Below are 24168 nucleotides of genomic sequence, written 5' to 3'. Positions count from 1 at the left end.
CTTCTCCATTCCAAGTGGGGCAATCAAATTTCAACAAGCCAGAGAAGAAAGAGGTGGAGATGGGCTTCAAAATGGCAGGGCAGGTCTGTGCTGGTTACGAGCTGCAGTGTACAGCTCTCTCTGCTGCTAAACGCCTGGTGTTGCCAATTGATGGATCAGGTCACAAGAAGCAGGCCTGGGCAAGCTACTATGGCCCCACCCTCCTTTCCTCTACCTCCCACTATTCCTATTTTTATTGAAGAAACAACCTATTGATTTTGTTGGCTGGGTCATTTATATCCATTATATTCCTTTGTCCATCCCTCCCCATAACATTTCAGGTGATTTACTTTAACCCTTTTCCTGTTGTTGGGCTGGGTATCTGCCAGGGGTACAGATGTCAGTTCCTTTAGAAAAAAAAAATTGGCTCTTTGCACCTTTTGCTGAAATCTTTAGCAGGAATCCACACGCACGGACAAACACAAAAGCCATTTTCTGTTGCAGTGCTTAGGATGTGAAATTCCTTGCCTTGGCAAGACCCGTTCCAACTTACTGGAAAAATGCAGTATTTGTCTCTTTTTTTCCTGAAATTGAGAAAAACAGGGAGATGTTCCAGAAAGATTATACTTGGTCCCTCTATGTAGTCATGTTTCTCCCAAGTATGGCTTTGCAGGTCTATTGGACTATAGCATTACTTTCATTAAGTGGAAGATGTGAAGTTAGGATTTGTTTCTGCAGAGGAAAACAGGCAGGGAACTGCTTCATTAGTGAAGTGGTTATAATCTATTGCTATTAAGATAAATAATAAAACCCAACTAAGTTTGATAAAATCATGGTTCCTGCTTCTGAAATCCCATTACTTTATCTCTGATTTTTTTTTAATTAAAGAGGCTTCACTAATCCACAGTTCATAATAATTTATAATCTGGTGTACTGCTTATACGTGATGAATTTTTACATGTGTAATTCCTGATCTTTTATTTACATGGTACTGTAGTAGGTTTTTATTTTTAGTATTTTCTTTATTTTTTATATGTATCTTGGAATTATGGTAATAGAGCAACCAGATATTGTAAACAGATAAATAGATGGAGGGAGGAAGGAAGGAAGGAAGGAAGGAAGGAAGGAAGGAAGGAAGGAAGGAAGGAAGGAAGGAAGGAAGGAAGGAAGGACTGTTTTAAAAAGTGAAATTGTTAGATGAATGAATGTAAAAATCCTTTAACCAATTTTTTAAAAAAGAGCAATCATTTTTTTAGAATTAAAATAATTAGGTATTTACAACAACTGCAGAGGAAAAGCATTGCAAAGTACATATTGTCCATCTGGAAATAATATTTTTCTAAGATGGAACTTACTGTGAAGTCCTATTATCTTTAAAGAAACCTTTTTTCTTCAGAGTTATGGAGGTGGAGATTGCTCTTCTGTGTCAGTATAGAGCATGGAGTGCAACACTGTTAAACTCCGTGGGATTTACCTGTAAATAATAATGTCGAGGTTTGTTGCACTAATGTGTTACTTAATCAGTGGCTTTAAAATTAGATTCCACAACTATATATATGGGAAATTGTCCCGAAGGAGTCTGTAGTTAGGTTCTTTTGGCTTGGTTAAAAAAATGTTCTCACTATGATTTGTCTGGGAGAGAGAAGAAAAAAGAGATTATATTGGTAGTGGTAATAATAATAAAAATATTGATAATACATTTAAACAGACAAGCACCTGCCACATAACCATAGGTGGTATTCAGCTGGTTGGGACCAGTTCAGACAAACCGGTAGCAGAAATTTTGAGTAGTTCAGAGAACTGGCAAATACCATCTCTGGTTGGTCCTGCCCCCCACCCCCCGCCCCCATCGTTCTCTGTGTTATATTCCCTTATTTTTTAGCTCAGCTGATTCGTGCTGCAGAGTGGATTGTCACATTGCAGCTGAGCTAAAAAACAGATCAGCTCACCAGCACTGACACCAAGGGCGGTCTTTGAGTGCTGTGCGCGCGGGCGAAGCGCTCTCTCATAGAACCGGTAGGAAAAGATTTGGTATCCCACCACCGCACATAACAGCCCACACTTAACAATTGTGAATAAGAAATATATATATATATATATATAAAAGTTTTGGTAGTGGATGTGGCAAAACCTGGAGACGACAGAAGAGACGAGAAAGAACTGGAGGAGATAATAAAATACAAATAGAAATTGAATGACTGTGGCAAAAGAAAACAAAGATGGTACCAATAGTCATAGGCGCCTTGAGTGCAATCCCAAAACATGCCACTTGAACACCATCGGCATTGACAAAAATCGCCATCAGTCAATTTCAAAAAGCAGCTTTCGTTAGGGCAGTTGACAACAATAAACACCATCAGACATCCACATCTGCCTGTCCCACATCCATGGGAAGGACTCAGTGAGCAGACCAAAATGCCAAATCCAGTCTGAACATCTGGCTGACTGCAATGAAATAGATGATAAGCATACCCAGAATATCTATGTGGTTGCTAAGCGTCAACAATGATTTGATGGCATGTTATCATAATCCACAACTGAAAAAGTGTGTACTTTTAAACAAAAGCGAAACTATAATTTTAATCCTTAAAGGACTAATAAACTCGGGAGGTGCAATAGTGCCCTGATAATGTCCATTGCTATTTCTCCTCCGAAATCCCTCAGAGCTATTTTGATGAGGGTGTGTTGTTTCAAGGGAATTTCTGGTGACATGGGCTGCAATGACTGTATAGAACGGGTGGGAGATCCTGCAAACAGATATGCCAAGATTTGGGCATTTTTTTCTTCCACGGGTTTCGGAGAGCTTTTCAGACCTTTTTAATTTAAGCTATTTTACACCTCTTACAGAGATGGCAACCCATTTTTCCTATTTCCTGCCTAAAAATGACTGCAGTCCCACGTCTGACTTGGCACAATTCTGATCAGAGGGGACTCCAGGGCTTGCAGGCTGCAGATTGCCCAGCCCTCCACAAAAGAAAAATGGCAGTTGCCAGGATGAACTCCTGCTCTCTGGGCACTCGTCCACCTTTTCCTGCTGCCCCTGAAGGTTGGCATATGGACTCCTTCAGCTTTATTCCAGCCAAACAGGGGTGGCGGGTTTTAGAAGGGAAAGAGCATCACAGCGACATTGAGGAAATTTAGCAAGAGGCAGTTGTCCTAGTGTGGAAATAAAAGGCGGGGAAATTTTGCTCATGTGCACCTTTTTTAAATTCTGTGTATAATGCTGCTTGTATACAATTAATGTACAAATGATAGTAAGGAGTGAAGTCCTGCATCAGATCCTTTATAGCAGCGGTTCTCAACCTGTGGGTCAGGACCCCTTTGGGGGTCGAACGACCCTTTCACAGGGGTCGCCTAAGACCATCGGAAAACATATTTTTGATGGTCTTAGGAACTGAGACAACAATTTTATGGTTGGGGGTCACCACAACATGAGGAACTGTATTAAAGGGCCGCGGCATTGGAAAGGTTAAGAACCACTGCTTTATAGAGATAATCCTCAACTTACAACCATTTATTTAGTGATTGTTCTAAATTACACTGAAAAAAGTGACTTATGGTCATTTTTCAGGTTTACAATCGTTGCAACATTGTCATGGTCCACATGATCAAAATTCAGGCACTTGGCAACTGGTTCATATTTATGACAGTTGTATTGTCTCTGGGTCATGTGATCATCATTTGTAACCTTCCCAGCCAGCTTCCAACAAGCAAAGTCAATAAGGGAAGGTAGTTTTGCTTAATGACCACATGATTCAAGTAACAACTGCAGCTTAACAACTGTTTAAAGAAAGCATCAGCACCTCCGGTCCTTCTGACGTGCCCTAAAAAAATGGTTTTTCCAGCAAGCTGGCCTGGCCTGTTAATTTTATCTAATTTTTTAAATGTTATTGTTATATTAATTGGGTTTGTTTTTTGGATACTTATCTAATTTCCTTTTAACTTTTGTGATATGTGTTTTTTAATGTTGTACGCCGCCCTGAGTCCTTTTGGGAGAAGGGTGGCATATAAATCCAATAAATCCAATCCAATCCATAAAACCAACTAGCCAAATATCTGTCAACTCCAGCATGATAAAAGAATTATTTTGTCCCAAACAGCTTTATGAAACCCCCTGCCTTCCACTTACATACAGGTTGTCATTGATTTATGGCCATAATTGGGCCTGCAATTTTCGTTGCTAAGCAAAGTGATTCTTAAATGAGTCCGCCTAGATTTTACAGTCTTTTTTTGCCAAGGTTGTTAAGTGAATCACATAGTCCTTAAGTAAATTCAGCTTCTCTTATTGACTTTGCTTGCTGGAAGCCAGGTAGGAAAGCTGCAAATGGAGTTCATATGGCTTAGAGATCCTGCACTGGTCATAAGTGCGAGGACCCCTCATTTTTCAGTGCCATTGTAACTTTGAACAGTCGCTAAACAACTGGTTGTAAGTAGAGGATTACATGTCCTTCAACCTTGGTATCTTTCAGATATGAGGATTTCAACAACCAGAATTCCCTGCTGGCCATGAAATCCACATGTTTTACAATTAGCAAGATCCACAGTGATTTTCTTTTCTTTTTTTAAAAGGACATTTAGAGACTTTGGGTTATTAAGAGTGATCCTGTGGATAATGATATGTTACAATAACCATAGTTTTTATTAGGAATGATGCAGAAGGAATATTTAACATTTTATATTTATTCATTTGCTGCATTAACATCCCACGTTTGCTCATTCAATCTAGGCTTGGGGCCTTGCTTTGTTCTGTCCTTAAAATAACTTGCCCAATGTCACCTAAGTGATCTCTGTGATCAAGGGGGAACAAATTAAAACTCAACCTTTCCAGGAAATGCAAACTTAAGTTCTTTATGAAACCGTCTTGTATTAATAAATCAGTGTTTAAATTAGCACCTGATTTAAGGCATAGATGATAAACTTAGTAATGGACATCATTTCTGAAAGTACGCACACAAAGAATCTGGCAGTTTAGCAGAGAGACTACTATCCCTGTAATATTGCAGACAGTGAAGGATTAAGAGGGTCTTAATGAATAAATTGAACATCTGTGCTGTCCAATGCTTCTTTCTGTATCAATCTAATGAGGACAGGAGGATTATTTCAAACAGCAGGGACACCATAGCAAGATGTTGGTGGTAGATAAGATCCGTCTTTGTAACTGGTGGAATATTTATAGAGACTGGCTACTTTTGGAGTTGTATGTTTGTGAGATTATGATTATATATATACAGCGTGTGTGTTTGTGAGAGTGTGTATGCTTCTCATTTGAGCAAGATAGCTGAAATTTGGCAAGGGGAAGGTTTAAAACAAGCTGCTCATTAAACAGTCTCTAAACGGAAAATATATTCATGTGATTTTTCTTGAAGCGGGTGATATGAAATATGTTTTAGATTAAGAGTTCTTTTTGCTAGTTAGAAAAGTGGAATTTGCTGCATACAGCCCAGGAAACCTATTTAGATTAATTCTCGTGTCAGAAACAAAAATGTGACTGTCAATCATTAGAAGCACTGATCCTGCAGATATAATGAAAATAATGTTTTAATATATCTCGATCTATCTCTCACCTGCCCTTGGCTTTTATAATATATGATCAAGAAGGTTTATCAGGAACTTACCAGCCTCCTACACTTTAATTCCCCAGGATCTCTCTGGCAAACATAATTTGCAAAGGTAGCATTAATCCCAGGCACTGTGCCGAAAATTATTTTTACAGGCCTTCTAGATAGTTTGTCTTGCTACTCCTGTGTAATTGATTGGGGGGGGGGGGGAGAGACAGAATGATTTTACTTTCTTCTGTCTCCTTTTATTGTAGTTCAAACCAGAACATTTTTAGTTCCTTTACCTTGTCTCCTTAATGTCCCTTTCTCACAGGCATGTTCAGATTAATTCATTTTACATATTTTTATTCATTCATTCATTCATTCATTTATTAGATTTGTATGCTGCCCTTCTTATAAATGAAAAGCCAGTAAAACATTACACAATAAATAACAATAATAATAGCATGCAATGAACCGTAATAATTTATAATTAAAAGATGGGGAGGAAGAGAGCAAATGCACATTGGGAGAAGTGGGGGTGGGTGGGTCTTCTCTTAATCTAATAGCCAACCCCAGAGTGAAACACTCCCGTTGGGGTGCAGGAGGTAATACTAAAAATAATAGTTTATTAAACTTATATGTCACTCTTCTCTCAGTGACTCAGGACAACTCACAACCATCAAACAAAGGAATTACAATGAAATCAATATAACATAAAAGATGAAGATAAAATGTTCCACGTGTCCTTCCGTGCAGCTGCGCTGTATAGCATGAAAGTGATACAGAGGAATGAATGGTAGATATATGTATTTGTGTGTGTGTGTGCATTATTCTTTCACACTACACTGCAACATGTGCTAATAATACATATGTCAACATGGAGGGTTCATGCCTAATGCACATGATGTTACTGGCCTCTTACTAATTTATGTGTATCAGAAATAAATAAATATGTGATCCTGTCAACTTTTTTGCCCATAGGAGATTTTCTCTAATCAAAGCTTGTACCCTGATCCTTAAATTGAAAATCTTCAATTCCTGGCTTACGGTATACTCTTTTGCACCAACCCCAAAACTAGGCTGCATGTTACGGCTGATTTCCATTGTGAACAACTTTCTGAAAATCGAGTTGGCAAGAAAGTTGCTTTGGGGGGGGGGGGGGGGAAGAAGAGTAAAACTTTTGCAAATAGCAGTAGGAGAAAGGAGGAGGAAGCCACTTTGTGAGCCTGAGCAAAAACGTGCCTGTTGTGTGCACATTTATAGGGAAGTTTTCCTAGCCTTTTTTCCTCTCTAATCCATTCCTGCTGGCTTTTCAGTTTCTTTTTGAGCTCCGACAACTCACTCCCATTTCACAGACACTTCTGGGAGGTGTGCTTTCCTCCTTTGCCAAAGATAGTGGCTCCGTGCTAAATTTAAAAATAAAAGAATAAGGAGGGAAGATTCGCCACCCCTGCCCTGGCACCCTTTCCTCTCTTTGGCTGCTATGCCGCTTTTCTGCAGGACAGCTGGAGAAATTCACGGCACTTTTTCAAAAAGATGGCTGCCAAGAGGCGAAGGAGGGAAAAATAAACTTTTTGAAGCAAGAGAGGCTTCATATAATTGTGCTTTTCTGCCTTCAAAATGGCTGCCGGGGAATGGAAGTGTGCGTGGAGAGGGGAAATTGGAGAAAAGGAGCAGGCGGGGAAGGTTGGGGGGCCTGGAGAGAATTTATTTAAAAAACAAAACAAAATCAGCTTGCAAGAGCCAAAATTCCACTTAAGTAAACAGCCTGTGAACTGCATGTTCTTTTCTTTTCTGGTGCATTCTGTTGCAAACTTTGCGTTTTTCTTCCCATCTCGCTTCTTTCTTTTTTTCTTCTCCTCCTCCTCCTGTTTCTGTTTAAAAACTATTATTGATTTCCAACTTGCCGTGGACACGAAAAGATTGGATTGCAAAATTGGGGGTGGGGGGGTGGGGAGGAGCAGAAAAACAGAATATTATGCATGTATTGCTTTAAAAATGCTTTTGGTTCCTTCAACTGGATGCCTTATTTATTTGTTTGCTTATTTATGTCAGGATCAGTGGAAAGCCAAGTTTTTTGGGGGGGTGGGGAAGTTTTTTCAAGTTGTGGGGAAAATTAAATGGGGTCTGTGTGTAGAGGATGGATCTTCCCCCCACCCCAGCCTTGATATAACAAGCACATAATTTTTTTTAAACTATGTGCATATGTATTGGTGGGAGCAATACATATCTGAAGAAAGATTTTCAGAGAGTTTTTGTTTTTCCTGCAAGCCTCCAGGCTCAATTTGACTGCTTCCCACACTGGGAACCTTAACTCGGCACAAAATGGCCGCATTGGGGAAAGACTGGCATGTGGGGGGCACACAAAATGGCCGCGCCTGCTTAGTGACATAAACTGGGGAGGTGCTGCCTGAAATTCTTCTCTAAGATCATCCTAATTCGGTGGGTTTTAATGATCATCCCCCCAAATGAAACGAAGGACGAATTTCTTCGGCACGCACCTCTCCTCTTTTGCGTGATGGGGTGGTCTGACCGAAAGCCAGCTCCTAGCTTAGCAAAAGTTTCTTTGCAGCACGGCAAAAAAGTGTGCTTCCAAATTCCTCTTTTGGAGCTGTGTGCGAGAGGGGGAATGTGGAAATGCCGCCAGGCTGATTGGCAAGGCTGTAGCTTCTTGTTTTGACTGGGGTGACTCTCGGTTTGGAAGATCGGGCAGAGGCAGCCGAGTGAAATGCCAACGGCCGAGCTGGCAGCAGGGAGAGGGAGCAATGGCCGTGCAAGGGACAGGAGGGAGGGTGTGTGTATGTGTGTGATAGAGAAAGATGGCAGGGGGAAAGTATTTGGCATGCAGATACCTGGCTTGAGCCCAGTTTCTGCAGCCAAGTATCGGCTCGGATAAAGGAAAATAGTGGGCCAGACTTTAAAGGACGGGGGAGAACAGCCGCCATGGCTAAGCTAAGCCTTTTTGACTGGCTGAGGAACCTGGGACTCCTTTGCCTCAACAACATTTTTGAACCACCTGTTTTATTTTTTTTATTAAAAAAAAAAACACACGAATGCACCAAAGGATTTTGCAGGGAGAAGCTGATAGTAGGCATATTTGGCATGTCCAGGATTCAGTGCTTCAGTGGATAGGCGAGGAATTAATTCCTACAAATAGTATAAGGCAAAATGACTTTTCAGTTGCTGAGGCAATGCAATTAAAAAAATAATAATTAGGTCCAGCCAATACAAAATTGCTGTCTAGTAATCTACTTTCCCCCTTCTTGATCTTCCTTCCTTCAAATTTTGAGACCTACCTGTTTGCCAATAACTATAAGCAGCTTGTAATTAAAGCAAAAGAACAATACAGTAATACATTAAAACTACAAATAAACATGGTCATTTTGGCCTTTCAAGTAGAAAGATTTTTTTGTGTTTGTACTGCATTTCTTATTGCGTTAAATTTTTAAACTGAGCCATCCAACCATCTTAAAAAAGGACAACCCTAAACAAATAAAATCTGAAAATGAAACTGCCTTCTAGAGGTGGAGAGCCTTGACAGATCGGTTGCAATAAAATGATCTGAACTACTTAAATTAAAATTTAGCACAGAAAGAAAAAAATATTAATGTTGTTTTGGTCTCAGAGTCAAAAGAAGAGTTGCAATCCAACAGAAAAGATGAAGAACTCACTGGCCTTGGCGGTTGAAAACTGAGTGTCACCATTGGTTCCCTGCCATTTTTACATGGACAACATTGAGAAACCATAATCCCCTAAAACAAACATTACCCTCCAATTTTTTTTTCTTTAAAAACAGCATTATTTGCCCATCTGGCATTTTCTAGAGGTGCTGGATTATAATATCCATCACCCCCAAGAGGTAGCAAATGATACTGTAGATGCGTGCATTTTTCTATCTGTCTTCTAGGCTTATCCATCATTTTTTAAAAAGCAGTTCTTTTTATTTCTAGACCTAAGCAGACCCCATTATCTTTCTAAGGGGCATTTATATCTCCATCCACCCCTATCGTATGAAATTCTGCATCAGGAATCAGGCTGATTGATACCAGAATCCTAAGCCAAAGATTTGAAGCACACAATTTCCTCCTCTGCACATATTGTCTCCTGCCCCATGACTTATCCATGACAGGTAGTCTGGCAAAGTAGTGCCCCTTCCTTTCAATACTAATGCATCACTCTTGCCCAAGTAAAATTGTAAAATTTGAGGGACTGTCTCATCCTACTGGGATTGGCTCGTCCTTCCTGTGTTGGCAAAGGAATAACGCTGCAGTCCTTTCAGCCTGAACTGGGAAGATCCAGGAGAAGGGCCTTCTCTGCTATCGCACCTGCCCCCTGGAACATTTTGCCCCCCAGAATTAGGTTGGCCCCAATCCTCCCAACCTTCAGTAAGAGCCTAAAGAGTTGGCTGTGCCAGTTTGGCTTAGAGCTCCAATGGGGAAGCATTACAATGAAGGTGGTTGAAAAGAGATCCCACGTGTCGTTTCCAACACACACACACCTTCATCCTGCTTTCCCAATTTTTTAATTGGACTTTAGTGTTTGGCTTTAGGATTAACACATCGGCTTTTTTAGTTTATATAGTTTTTATATTTTATTATTTTAAGCTGGCCCAGAGTTATCTTGAGGTAAGATGAGCAGCTTATAAACTAATTAACTAACATACATACATACATACATACATACATACATACATACATACATAATCTGCTGAAGAAAGTAGGGGTGGTGTGAGTATCATGATACTGGTCAACGTTTTAATTACCTATAGGGTTCCTGAGATCCTATCACATTATTGCTAACTGTAGTAACATGCCCCACCCTATCCACACCAGTAGGAAGAGTTCAGAAACGGGTGGCAGTGGGTTCTGCTTGGCCCCTGCAGCTGTTCAAGAAAACTGACGCCCTTGGTTGGGCCGGCTGGCAGCTAGTTTGGATGGGAATTTCAGAAGTATTGCTAACAGCAAAGGAATGCTTCATGCGTTACTCATGCAAATTGGGAAATAGGGGTGTAAGGGAGCTCCCTTCATTCTGCTTCCTCTGTGTTGAACATAATGTAGGAAATTGGGAGGTTCCTTGTATAGTGTAGTATTCCAGATGGTCACATCACTATGGGAAGCATTTTCCAAATCATGATATAGGTAGTTCTCGACTTACGACCACAATTGAGCCCTAAATTTCTGCTGTTAGGTGAGTTTTGCCCCTTTTTACGAACTTTCTTGCTGTAGATGTTAAATGACTCACTGCAGGTGTTAAGCTAGTAACACGGTGTTAAGTGATTCTGGGTTTGCCATTGACTTTGCTTGTCAGAAAGTCCCAAAAGGTGACCACAAGACACTGCAACCGTCATAAATATGAGTCAGTTGCATCTGTATTTTGATCACGTGACCATGGGGATGCTACAGTGGTCATAAGTATGAAAAATGATGATCGTCACTTTTTTCAGTGCCGTTGTAACTTTAAACAGGTCACTAAACGAATTCTTTTAAGTCAATGACTATCTGTATATTGCTACAATACAGTTTTTCAGTAATTTGTCCTCTAATGTTTGGATCAAGGGATTGTTATCCTTCTTTGTTTTACTTATTTTATCCAAGCGTATTGTTTATGGTCTTGCTTTTAGCATTTCCTCATCTCTTGCTTGATTGGTTGTTTAGTGCTTCTTTTAAGATCTCACTTTTACATCACTACTGTATGTTTATAGATTTCCATAGTAAGGGATTTAAGTGGGTTTTCAATCATGGTTGACTATTTTTTCAGAGTCTTATGTACAACACTGTTGTTGTTGTTGTTTTCTGGCCAAGAAGAGCCCTATGATGTTATTGTGGATGGGGCAAAGCAGAAAACAATTAAAAAGTAAACAGTTGGACAAGGACTCCCCCCTAAACTACACATTAAAAGGCTGATTTGTCTTTATAAATTGAGAAAAAAGGGCTACTGAATTTTTGTGGTGCAATGAGAAAGCTACAATGAGGCTCATCAGTGGCATCAAATAGCCCTCATTTAGCAACTGCCTTGTATAGCAACCTTCGCAGTTATGATGGTGATGGGAAAATAATTTTGTGACCCGTCCTTGCATTTACAATGTTTGCAGTTCAGCAAAGCCAAGGAAAACTGAAGTAAAATCATAAGCACATCATAGTTTCACTTAATGACTGCTTCACAAAATGCACATTGCTGGTCCCAATTGTCATCACTAAACAAGGAATACTTTAATTTACAATTCACTAACTATATTTTTATCCAACTCTTCATGTAATATATTGGTATAATTCTCTGGTCATTGTGCACACTTATCTCTTACTGGGTGGTGTACCTCCCCCCCCCCCCCATTCACAACTGAATTGTGATATTCCTGCTAGTGCTCTATTTGGCAAATATGCAAGTCTATACAGGTAGTCCTCGACTTACAACACAGTTCATTTAGTGACTGCTCAAAGTCAAGATGGCACTGAAAAAAGTGACTGTTTTTCACATTTATGACAGTTGCAGCATCCCATGGTCACATGATCAAAATTTGAACACTGGGCAATCGGCTCATATTTATGATGACTGCAGTATCCTGGGGTCATACGATCACCTTTTGCAACCTTCTGACAAGCAAAGATGTTGGGGAAGCCAAATTCACTGAACCATGTTACTAACTTAACAACTTCAGTGGTTCACTTAACAACTGTGGCAAGCAAGTCATAAAATGGAGCAAAACCCACTTAACAACTGCTTAGCAACAGAAATTTGGGGCTCACTTGTGGTCATAAGTCGAGGACCACCTGTCAGAGGTGGTATTCTGCCAGTTCGCCCCAGTTCAGGAGAACCGGTGGCGGCGGCGGGAGGCTCCGCCCAGACGTCATCACGGACGCTCTGCGCATGCACACGCACTCCCAGCTCCGAACCGGTAGCGAAGGTAAGAGAAAGCCATTACTGCCACCTCTGCAGGTAGAATGACTTTGCTGTTATTGTGCTGTATGCAGATCATAAGAATAGTAATAAAACAAGTGCTGGAATCTTGGGGAAATTGGCTGCGTCAGGTGAAATGGAGCAGCTCAAGCATCTCTCTCACTTTACACACACACACACACACACACACACACACAAACACTTTGGGGAGGGGGAGTAATAAAAAGACACTTTAAAATGTTCCTGGCTGCATCAAGGATATTCAGGGACGTGTGGATTCTAGCCAAGGGTTGCTGCATAAGAAAGTGAAGGGTGTGTGTGTGTGTGTGTGTGTGTGTGTGCTATGGGAAGAAAGTAAAAAGAGGCTCGATTGAAAGGAGGAGGTGGTGGGTTGGCTAATCCAGGATGCTAGTAGGAACCTATAGTGCTGACCTCAGCGTCTGCACCAACTGCCCAAAGAGCTTGATTATTTTTAGATAAGATGAAAAGCAGAGAGAGAGAGAGAGAGAGAGAGAGAGAGAGAGAGAGAGAGAGAGAGAGAGAGAGAACGAGGAGTTCTGGGATGCAGCCCATGTGAGGCGTGAGTTGTATTTCTGATGAGGGAAAGGAAAGCCGGAGGTGGGGAGGGTAGAAGAGAGGAGGGTTTTGTTTCAGTGGCCTTCGCTCCTGCTGTCTGCACAAGTCCCTCTGGCTCTTTCCTCAAGTCAAGAGGTCCAGGCCTTGCCTTTGATTCCGCACTGGTCACGTTCAAAGGAACTTCCAGAGTTATCTAATCACCTCCCCTTAGTCTAAGCCTGCCAATATCTGGGTAGTTTTGATGATACGATCCCGGGCATCAGCATTTCTTCCCTCTGTTTAAAAAAAAGTTCTTAAAAACAGAGAGCAAAAAGGGCACCTGACTGTGTCCCTTTGAGAAGGGAACTAGCTGGACGTGGTAAGAGGAGGACCTCTGCAAGAATGAGGCAGTGCGATTGCTGCTGGATTAGGAGGAGAATGTATGCTTTTCATTCAGAAGGCGGCATGCAGATTTCCCCCCCCCCCCAACCTTGGTGACTTTAAGATGGGTGGACTTCAACTCCCAGAATTCCCCAGTCATCATGTTACTTAGTTGCTACCATCTGAGTAACCAGCAAGTTTCAAACTTACAAGAAGCTCTATTTTGTTCTTTACTACAGTCTTCTGATCTACCATCTAAATCTTGCTGCAGAACAATAGCTCAGATAGCAGACTACGGGTAGTCCTTGACTTGCAGCCATTTGTTTAGCGACTGTTCAAAGTTACAATGGCATTGAAAAAATATCTATGACCGTTTTTCACACAACCGTGATGGCATCCCCTTGGTCACATGATTAAAATTCATCCATTTGGTAATTGGCATGTATCTATGACAGTTGCACTGTTCTGGGGTCATGAGGTCACCATTCTCCTGTGCGCTCCTTGGAGAGTCCAAGGATGGCTTAAATTCTGTCTATCTGCCCAAGGACTGAATTGGACTTTCTTTGGCCAGGCCTCCTAGCTCCCACTGGGTCCAGTTTTTTTCAATTCAGTCTAGCTCAGTTGGACGTATCCAAAGAAACTCCAGCAGTTTTGGTCAGATAGAAGAGAATTTCTTTTATTTTTTTCTTGATTACTTTCAATACAATACAATACAATAGCAGAATTGGAAGGGATCTTGGAGGTCTTCTAGTCCAACCCCCTGCCTAGGCAGGAAACCCTATACCGCTTGTATTTTTTGTTTTTGTTTTTTCTCTGGAATTGTTTCATTTTCACTGTCTGCCGGCTTCTGACAAACAAAGTCAAGGGGGAATCCCGATTCGCTTAACGACCACATGATTTACTTAACAACTGGAGTGATTAAGCAGGAACTGGGTATGTCTAGTTTAATAGAAAGAAAGACTAGGGGAGACATGATAGCAGTCTTCCAATATCTCAGGGGTTGCCACAAAAAAGAGGGAGTCAAACTATTCTCCAAGGCACCTGAGGGCAGGAGAAGAAGCAATGGGTGGAAACTAATCAAGGAGAGAAGCAACTTAGAACTGAGGAGAAATTTCCTGACAGTTAGAACAATTAATCAGTGGAACAGCTTGTCTCCAGAAGTTGTGAATGCCCCAACGCTGGAAGTCTTTAAGAAGATGTTGGATAGCCATTTGTCTGAAACGGTATAGGGTTTCCTGCCTAGGCAGGGGGGGTGGACTAGAAGACCTCCAAGGTCCCTTCCAACTCTGCTATTGTATTGTATTGTAGATTCCCTTAACAATTGTGGCAAAAAAGCTCATAAAATGGGATGAAACTCAGTTAACAACTGCCTTGCTTAGCAATGGTCATTGTGGTCATAAGTCGAGGACTACATGTATGGGGATTTTTACACAGCCACACTGATCACTCTATGAACCCTGCATTTATTCTCTTAACAGCTTCCAATTGTATTCACCCCAGCCCTAATAACAAGAGCCAGTTACAAGTTGCTCTCCCGTTAGCCACACGTAGAAGCGTGCTAAAAAATGGCCAGCCCCTCATCTCTCATCATTTTTTCGCATCCATGATGTTTTGGGGAGGGGGGCCTTGGGGGAGGGCAAGAGGCAGAAACCACTCCAAAATCGCTGGCGTGCAGTTATGAGAATTTTATGACATTTTGGAAGCATTGCAGTGTGGAGTAGGAAAAAGAGCCACAGAACCAGGGAGGAGATCCCAAGTGGGATTTTCCACCAATTCTATGGAATTTGGGAGCATCAAAATTCAAAATTGAAGCCCTGCAATTTGAGATTTCAGGCTGGGATGCCCCTACAAAAATCAACTCAGCTGCTGAAGGGTGACGCTAGGAACAGTGGGAGATGGCACCGCTCCAGGAATCGCACCCAAAGCTCCCCATGGAATAGCCCATGATTTGAGCATTCGGAAAAAGAATCTCGTGAGTGCGATCAGAACCGAAGATCCCGCACAAATTCCTTTACACAAAAATTATTTTCTGGTGTCTCTCTCCCTCCTGCTCTCTTTGCAAGCTCCAGTTCTTGCATCCCTTTTCAGCAACTTGATTTCTCTGGAAAAGGATTCTTGAATGTGGCTGCTCTGGAAAGGAGAGTCAGAAATTTGGTTGCTGCCCCATATCAAATTACTTTGAGACCCAACAGAATTTATCTCTACCCAACCTTGCAGGACGAAGAGCCTAAGACAGCCTAAGACCGTTCCATGCGTTCCCCATCTCTTAAGGGGAAAGGACTGCATCAATGGGCAATGTTTATTTCATCATACTCAAATAGACGGCACGGGGTTAGGATCCTCAGTGGCATCACATGCCTGGCTTTAGTGGCGCCAACAGAGTTCTGAGGTCAGGTGTTGCCTGCGTGGCTGAGAGCTGAGGAAGGGAAGGGAAGGGAGGCCGAGGAGGGAGACACTTCATCTGCATTGGCGGCTCGTTAATCACCCGCCCGGGCTGCGAAGTGAGTGCTGTCAAGGGAGGGCTGATTATGGGGAGGAGGGCAGCCATTACTGCAAAAATTACATTACTCCAAGCACCCATTAGTGTTTGGCGGTTGCCGTAGCAACCTCGTAGGGCCTGGACTTGTGGTTGGCCTCTGTTCATCTTTACCTTGATGAAGGAAGACCGGGGGTCTTTGCAAAAGTTGCTGCCAAGAGGTGCGTTTAGTGGCCCGAGGTGACCCAGCCACTGACCTTCCTTTGCCATCACACAGAGAAGAAGGGTTTGGCCTCAAGGCACTAGAGGACAGGGCAAGAAGTGATGGGTGGAAACTTGTCAAAGAGAGATCCCAATGTAGAAGTAAGGAGAAGTTTTCTGACAGAACAATTAATGGAATAGATTGTCTCCTGGAGTTATGGGTACTCCATCACTAGAGATTTTCAAAAATGGACTAGTCAACCACTTTACCGGGAGTTGGGCTAGAAGACCTCCAAGGTCTCTTCCAGCCAGTGGTGAAATTTTAAAAAAAATAACTACCAGTTCGGTGGGCGTGACTTGGTGGGCATGGAGTGGCTGGGATGGCAGGGGAAGGATACTGCAAAATCTCCATTCCCACCCCACTCTGGGACCAGACAGAGGTGACATTTGCCGGTTCTCCAAACTACTCAAAATTTCCGCTGCTGGTTCTCCAGATCCTGTCAGTACTCCTGGGTTTCACCCCTGCTTTCAGCCCTATGATTCTATGTTCTGTGTTTTAAGTCAAAGTGTCTAATATTAAAATCCCACAAGTTGCATGAGAATTACCAGGCAGAAGACCCGACCTCCTCCCCAACTTCACACAAACCTTTTTCCCTTACAGCAAAAGTATAATATTAAAACTAAGCCTTGAATGCATGTTCTTGCCTCCCAAACTTAATGGCCGTCTGAAAAAGCCACCTCGCTTTATCTAAAGACATTCTGACATTGTGTTTTGGTCAACCAGCCCTGGATGCTGCTCTAAACTTCTTGGTTATGGAAAGCAACTTTTGAAAGGAAAAAACAACAACAACCCAAAACTTAAAGAAGTCTTTAAGAAGATGTTGGATAGCCATCTGTCTGAAACGGTATAGGGTTTCCTGCCTAGGCAGGGGGTTGGACTAGAAGACCTCCAAGGTCCCTTCCAACTCTACTATTGTATTGTATTAAAAAGAAGACAAATGTTTTTGTGTAGACCCCGGTTGTGTAGAGCTGTAAAATGTAATGCACATTTTTTTTTTTTCAGATTCAGATCAAAGCAGCAGTCCCAGGACGGGAATCGGTTCTGACCAGGAGGATAGTAAACCCATAATCACGCTGGGTGAGCAACAGCAAAAAAAGGACAGAGGAAAGGTGTGGGTGAATGTATGAAGCTGTCGGTCTGCGGTTCCCTGGATCTGCAGTACAAATCCTGAAAGAATTAGGTGGTATTCTGGAACTGACTGCTGGAAGGATGGATTCTTTCAAGGGTTAATCCAATCAGGAAATGTTTTTCCGGAGTATAAGACGCACCAAAAAAACAAGAGTGAAAATCTGGGTGCGTCTTATACACTGAATACAGCATTTTTGGCCTCCCGAAACCTCGCCCCCTTCACAAAAATGGCCGTGCAGAGGGTTTGGGAGGCCTGCAAAGTACTCCTGGGGACTGGGGAGGGCAGAAATGAGTGAAAAGCGGGCCATTTTTTACTTGTTTTTGCTCCCCCACCCCCCAGGAGCACACTACAAGCCTCCTAAAGTCTATGCATGCCCTTTTTTTAAATTTACCTCTTCAAAATCTTGGTGCGCCTTATACTCCGAGAAATACAGTAATAATGGAGAGGCACATCAAGGCAGGCTTAGAAATAGGATTGGTTTGGAGTCCTGTTCTGTTTCTTCCCATCTTCTGAATTTAGTAAAAAACAAACAAACCCCCAAACCCTGGTTTATTCTAAACCAAATCAGACTTCACCACAGCCTTGAAGATAACATGGGAATTAACTTCCTCAACCAGCCTCGGTCAGCAAATCTCTACATCTGTGTTTCTCTACTTTGGCAACTTTTCAGATGAACAGACAAATGAGAAAACCTATCAATAAAGCCAATCATGTCACTGTGAAATACAGACATCAGTAAAAAAATAAATGAGTTTCAGAAGGGGACTGACGGCCTGCTTGTAAAAATCACTTCAATTTGGTACTTTTTATATAAAGGCCTTCTTCAACCTCATGCCGTTCAAATCATTATTCCATCGTCCAAAACTGACATAGCCGGTGGCTGTTTTATAATATTAAATTATTTTAGGATCAAACTTCTTTGGCTGGCTGCTTTCATAGACATTTATTCTTTCTGGTCTAAAAAAAAATATGGATAAATGATAAATGGGAGAAAAGAGTTTAAAAAGTATCCAGTCTGGAATATTTAGGATTATATGCTAATTATCTGATGTATAGTATAAGAAGTTTGTCTAAGTCAAAACCTGACGCTGAAAACATTGAACAATTCAGGGGGAAAAACTGATTATTGTAGCAGTTTCTGAATGAGTCCAAAATCTCTTTTGCAGATGCAGCAGATTTTCAAGAGAATTTTGTTACGTCAGGTGTGTTCAGTGTCACAGAACTTATCCAAGTTTCCCGGAGTGAGTAGCTTGTATCCTTATTAGTTTCCCCCCCCCCCCCTATTTAATTCTCACGTCGGTTATGTTATATTGTTTGAAATGCAGGTTATGAGTAATATTTACCAATTTTTCCCACTGTTTATATAATCCGTTCTTCTTCCTCATTGTAAACATTCACAGATTTCTACTAAAAATTATAGTATTTTTACTTTTAATATTGATTTCCCAGCTACTGGGAAAAGTCATCTGTTGGTTCAGACAGGGCTACCATCAAGCTGGCTATACTATTGAAATTTTGCCCTATAGTCTGTTGGGTTCTGGATGAGAGGAAGCAAGCTGAATCTGAACCCAGGCAAGATGGAGTTACTTTCAGGCACACAAAACCAAGGAGCCAAGATCAAGAGCATTGTGAATTTATTCCATGCAATCTATAGACAAGAATCTGATGTCGATGGAGATTCTCAATCATCTAGATTCATGGTTGTCCCAAAAGTGTTTTTTTTTCCAAAAGACTTTCTTGGGTTTTTTTTCTTTGAAAACGTTTTGCTTCTCATCTAAGAAGCTTCTTCAGTTCCAAATGTTACATACAAACATAATACATACCTGCGTGTGTGTGTGTGTGTTTGTACCTATATCTATATATGCACAGTAGAACCTCTGTTCACAAACACTTCTGACCATGACCAAATCGGGTTCCGACCAAAACATTCACAATTTTTTTGTTGTTTTCGCAGCCGATTTCCCCTTCTGCGCCATTTTCTTTTTGTAAGCGCCAAATTTCCAAAATTAGGTTTGGGTCATGACCAAATCAAGTTGCGATCAAAGTTATGGAATGAATTATGGTTGTGACCAAGAGGTTCTACTCGTGTGTGTGTGTGTGCAGTGCATATTTATAGATACTGAATATAGTTATTTCACTATATCACATCACTTCACACCATAATCCATTGTTTCTATTGGGCCACTTTAAGATGGGTGGACTTCAACTCCCAGAATTCCCCACATCCACCTGACAGTCTAATTCAGTGTTCTCAACCACTTTAAGATGTATGGACTTCACAACACTCAGAATTCCCCAGCCCAGTTGTATTGGCTGGGGAATTCTGGGAGTTGAAGTCCACACATCTTAAAGTTGCCATAGTTGAGAAACAGTGCCATCATCTCTGACAGAGCACCACTGATGAAAGCAGAGAATTCCATCCCGCATCATTGTTTTATGAATCGTTCATTATCCTTTCCTACTATTGATGGTTCTTCTCCCTCTGTCATTCACAGCACCAGTGGTGACAGGCACAGGTCCAAATTTCTCTTTGGGAGAGTTGCAAGGGCACTTAGCATACGACCTGAATCCCTCAAGTACAGGGATGAGGCGGACGCTCCCCAGCACTTCCTCCAGTGGGTAAGTCTTACCCTTGTGCTCTTGCCCTCCCTCCCTCCCTCCCTCCCTCCCTCCCTCTGTATGTGTTAAAATAGCTGTGTGTGTATGTGTGTGTTTATGGAATAAAACTTTTACCTCACTGAGGATGCAACAGATAGCAATAGCACTTAGACTTATATACCGCTTCAAAGTGCTTTACAGCCCTCTCTAAGCAGTTTACAGATTCAGCCTATTGCCCCCAACTATCTGGATCCTCATTTGACCCACCTCGGAAGGATGGAAGGCTGAGTCAACCTTGAGCCTGGTGAGATTCGACCTGCCAAACTGCTGGCAATCAGCAGTCAGCAGAAGTAGCCTGCAGTACTGCACTCCTAACCACTGCACCACCATGGCTCATAACTTAATGGATGGAATTGGAAGGATGCCAGGTCACACAAAATTAGGTGATATCCAGAAGGGGGTCTTCAAGAATTAGGATTTTTATCCAGCCATGCCTTGCAACTAGAAATTATTTTCTAGTTACAGATACTTCGCGACTTACGACCACAATTGAGCCCAAAATTTCTGTTGCTAAGCGAGACAATTGTTAAGTGAGTTTTGCCCCCATTTTACAAACTTTCTTGCCACAGTTGTTAAATGAATTGTTGCAGTTGTTAAGTTAGGGACCCGGTTGTTAAGGGAATCTGGCTTCCCCATTGACTTTGCTTGTCAGAGAGGTTGCAATAGGTGATTACATGACCCCGGGATGCTGCAACTGTCATAAATGTCAGCCAATTGCCAAGCGTGCGAATTTTGATTACATGACCATGGGGATGCTGTAACATTTGTAAGTGTGAAAAACAGTGGTAAGTCACTTTTTTCAGTGTCACTGTAATTTTAAATGATCACTAAATGAACGGTTGTAGGTCGAGAATCTCCTGTATTTGAGACAATGTATAATTTTTACATTACACTTGTCTGGAATGATATAGGTATAGGATCTCCTGCTTGACGAGGGGGTTGGACTAGATGACCTCCAAAGTCTTCATTTAAACCATTTAAATATGAGCCAGCTGTGTGCAGCAGCTGCCAAAAAAGCCAACACAGTTCTAGGCTGCATAAACAGAGGGATAGACTCAAGATCACGTGAAGTGTTAATGCCACTTTATAAAGCCTTGGTAAGGCTACACTTGGAATACTGCATCCAGTTTTGGTCGCCACACTATAAAAAAAAATGTTGAGACTCTAGAAAGAGTGCAGAGAAGGGCAACAAAGATGATTAGGGAACTGGAGACTAAAACATATGAAGAACGGTTGCAGGAACTGGGTATGTTTAGCTTAAGAGAAAGAAGGACTAGGGGAGACATGATAGCAGTGTTCCAATATCTCAGGGGTTGCCACAAAGAAGAGGGAGTCAAACTATTCTCCAAGGCACCTGAGGGTAGAACAAGAAGCAATGGGTGGAAACTAATCAAGGAGAGAAGCAACTTAGAAGTAAGGAGAAATTTCCTGACAGAACAATTAATCAGTGGAACAGCTTGCCTCCAGAAGTTGTGAATGCTCCAACACTGGAAATCTTTAAGAAGATGTTGGATAATCATTTGTCTGAAGTGATGTAGGATTTCCTGCCTTGACTAGAAGACCTCCAAGGTCCCTTCCAACTCTGCTGTTCTATTCTATTCTATTCTATTCTATTCTATTCTATTCTATTCTATTCTATTCTGTTCTGTTCTATTCTAAGGTCCCTGGTTTTTCTGTTTTTGATTTAATGCAGTCTTTCCTCTAACTACGGTAAAAGGTAGGGTTTTAAGCTAGAAGACTGTAGCTTTCATGCTCCAATTTTCTCTTTCCTTTCTCACTTTTTAAACAACCTGAATCATGATCCTGACTTATTCAACCACATCACATCCACCTGTCTCAAACATCTGGGATGCAAATTGCTTGAGAATGTGGAAGGTGGAACCTTTGACAGCTCTTTCTATATCATTGAAACAAGCTTCTACTGTGCTCTTAGGATCAGAACTGAAATTATAAAGGTGATCGTCTGGTGACATACTCTATGAGCCCAAAATGCTACTTTCTCAGCCTTTCGTAATGCCCTCACTTTTTAATTAGGAAAAAAAAAGTTTTCCTTCCTATGTAGCTCTGACCTGCTGTGAACGCTCTTAGCTTTTTTTTAAAATCGATTTTTATTTTATTTAGACGATTAAAATACAAAAGAAAAAAAAATGAACAGACACAAAACAAAACTAAACAAGAACATTTTTTAAAAGTGAATTAACAAAAACAAAAGACAAAAATACATTTAGGGAGGGATCCCAGATGTAGAAGCTTATAAATTCTAGGCCTTCCTTGCACTGGGTGGGGAAGCTATTATTGTTGCAAAAAATTAGTCAATGTTCAACTAGGGGGGGATGATATGCTCATACCTTTTGTAAAGCCATTCCTTCACTCCCTACCTGGTTTGCTACTCACCACCCGTCCTTGCACAAACTCCTAATCCTTATCCACAAACTCTCAGAGAAAAAAAAGGGTGGGACTTTGGTCACATGATCACGGTTGCCATCTTGGCGTTGTTGAGCCCTTAGATGCCTCTGAAATCCTCCATGACCTTTTTTTCTTTTTATGACTCCACTGATATATCCCAATATGTCATTGTTCTGTCTTTTGTTCCTATCCCTTCGAAAATTCTTCTTTTACTCCTTGTGCCTAGGCCAGGGGTGTCCAAACTTGGGAACTTTAAGACTTGTGGACTTCAACTCCCAGAATTCCCCAGCCAGGCTGGCTGGGGAATTCTGGGAGTTGAAGTCCACAAGTCTTAAAGTTCCCAAGTTTGGACACCCCTGGCCTAGGCTGTCTACTAAAACACCTGTCCTTCGAAACGTCTTCCTTCTTCTCTTCTTTATTTTGCCTTTCACCAAAATGCTAGGACTGTGTTAAGGGAATAATTGCAGTCTGTTTACTTTGCCTCGATTTTCTTACTTCATTTGCCTCTCTTTGGAATCATATTTCACCATGAAAAGCTCCTCAGAGCAATCCTGAGTTCTTGGACTTAGTGAATTATTACCCAGAGCAATGAAGTATAAAAAGGAGGAAGTTCCTTTCAAAATTTAGCTTCTGTGATAGCTGTTGCCCTTCATGGCAGTCCTCGACTTACAAAGTTCATTTAGTGTTACAACGACACTGAAAAAAGTGACCTGACCATTTTTCACACTTACGACCTTCGTAGTTGCCCCATGATTATGTGATCAAAAGTCAGATGCTTGGCAATAAGCTCAGACTTACGACTGCTGCTGTCATGTGATCAACGTTTGCAACGTATTGACGCGCGAAATCAATGGGGAAGCCAGATTCACTTAACAACCGTGTTACTAACTTTTCAACTCCAGTGATTCACTTAACAACTGTAGCAAAAAGTTCATAAAATGGGACAAAACTCACTTAACAAATGCCTCATGTAACAGCAGAAATTTGGTCTCTGTCGTGGTTGTAAGTCGAGGACTGCAATGGTTATTCTACTTTTGAAGAGGTTGTTAAGAGACAATGATGTAGTTAGATGAGTGTCATTCTTAGTTTTAAACTGCTATTCAAACCATGTCTCTCTCCTTTTTTTTCCCCATAAGGAGTAAAAGGCACAAGTCAGGATCCATGGAGGATGATCTGGATACGAGCCCTGGGGGCGAATACTATGCCTCCCCTAGCTCCCCCACAAGTAGCAGCCGCAACTGGACGGAGGACATGGAAGGGAGTAAGTCTGCAGGAGAGATGAACCTGTCCTCCCTGCTAGCTCAAATGCCTTTGCAGAATAAATGTCTATGGGGATTCCTCGGTCATTCAAGTCATAGTTGCTTCAAAGGTGGGGTTTTTTCCCCCCAAATGGCAACTAGACTATTTTAGAAGAAGGGGAGGAGGAGGAGGAGAAAAGAAGAAGAAAAGAAGTAGTTTCGCTTCTCATCAAAGAGGTTGTGATGGTTGGGACTGGATGATGATGATTTGGGGGGGGGGGTGTTGGAGGGATAAGTTCTATCCTTCCTATCTTTCCATCACCCCACCATCCTGTCACAACTGATGAACCTTCTTGGAAGAGAAGCATCTTTTTCTTCTTTCCCAAGGGAAAAAAACCCCAGTCCAATTGCCTTTTTTTGAGGGGAGGAGGGAGCACCTTTGAGACATTTTGCAGAAATGTTTAGCATTTTCACTGGCTTCCTGTTTTCCTAGTTTCAGGGCCAGCATCCCAGGTCCCCAGGAGCTGCCATCAATCATGTGAAAAGGGAAATTAGTCCCCATATAGGAGAATATTTGTAGCTTAGAATTGAAATGAGGGGTCCTTGGTGCTCTCTGAGCTTAGTTGTTTTCTTGCAGACGTTCATTACCC

The 24168-nt window shown here is 41.6% G+C and overlaps 1 protein-coding gene across 3 annotated transcripts in view; it reads left to right on the top strand.

The window, feature by feature from the left end:
- NFIC (nuclear factor I C) overlaps positions 1 to 24168 on the top strand; it is a 179951-nt gene that overhangs the window by 121236 nt on the left and 34547 nt on the right. For all 3 annotated transcript variants that reach the window (XM_081959272.1, XM_081959273.1, XM_081959271.1), the window contains exons 3-6: positions 17090 to 17164; positions 18383 to 18457; positions 19712 to 19835; positions 23417 to 23541. In XM_081959272.1, coding sequence (XP_081815398.1) covers positions 17090 to 17164; positions 18383 to 18457; positions 19712 to 19835; positions 23417 to 23541 — 399 coding nt within the window. The remainder of the gene's footprint in view (positions 1 to 17089; positions 17165 to 18382; positions 18458 to 19711; positions 19836 to 23416; positions 23542 to 24168) is intronic.

This window comes from Natrix helvetica (genome assembly GCF_964273705.1).
Source record: "Natrix helvetica genome assembly, chromosome: 1".
Lineage (NCBI taxonomy): Eukaryota > Metazoa > Chordata > Lepidosauria > Squamata > Natricidae > Natrix > Natrix helvetica.
Note: the sequence above shows the minus strand (reverse complement) of the source record. Positions and strands in the feature narration are given on the sequence as shown.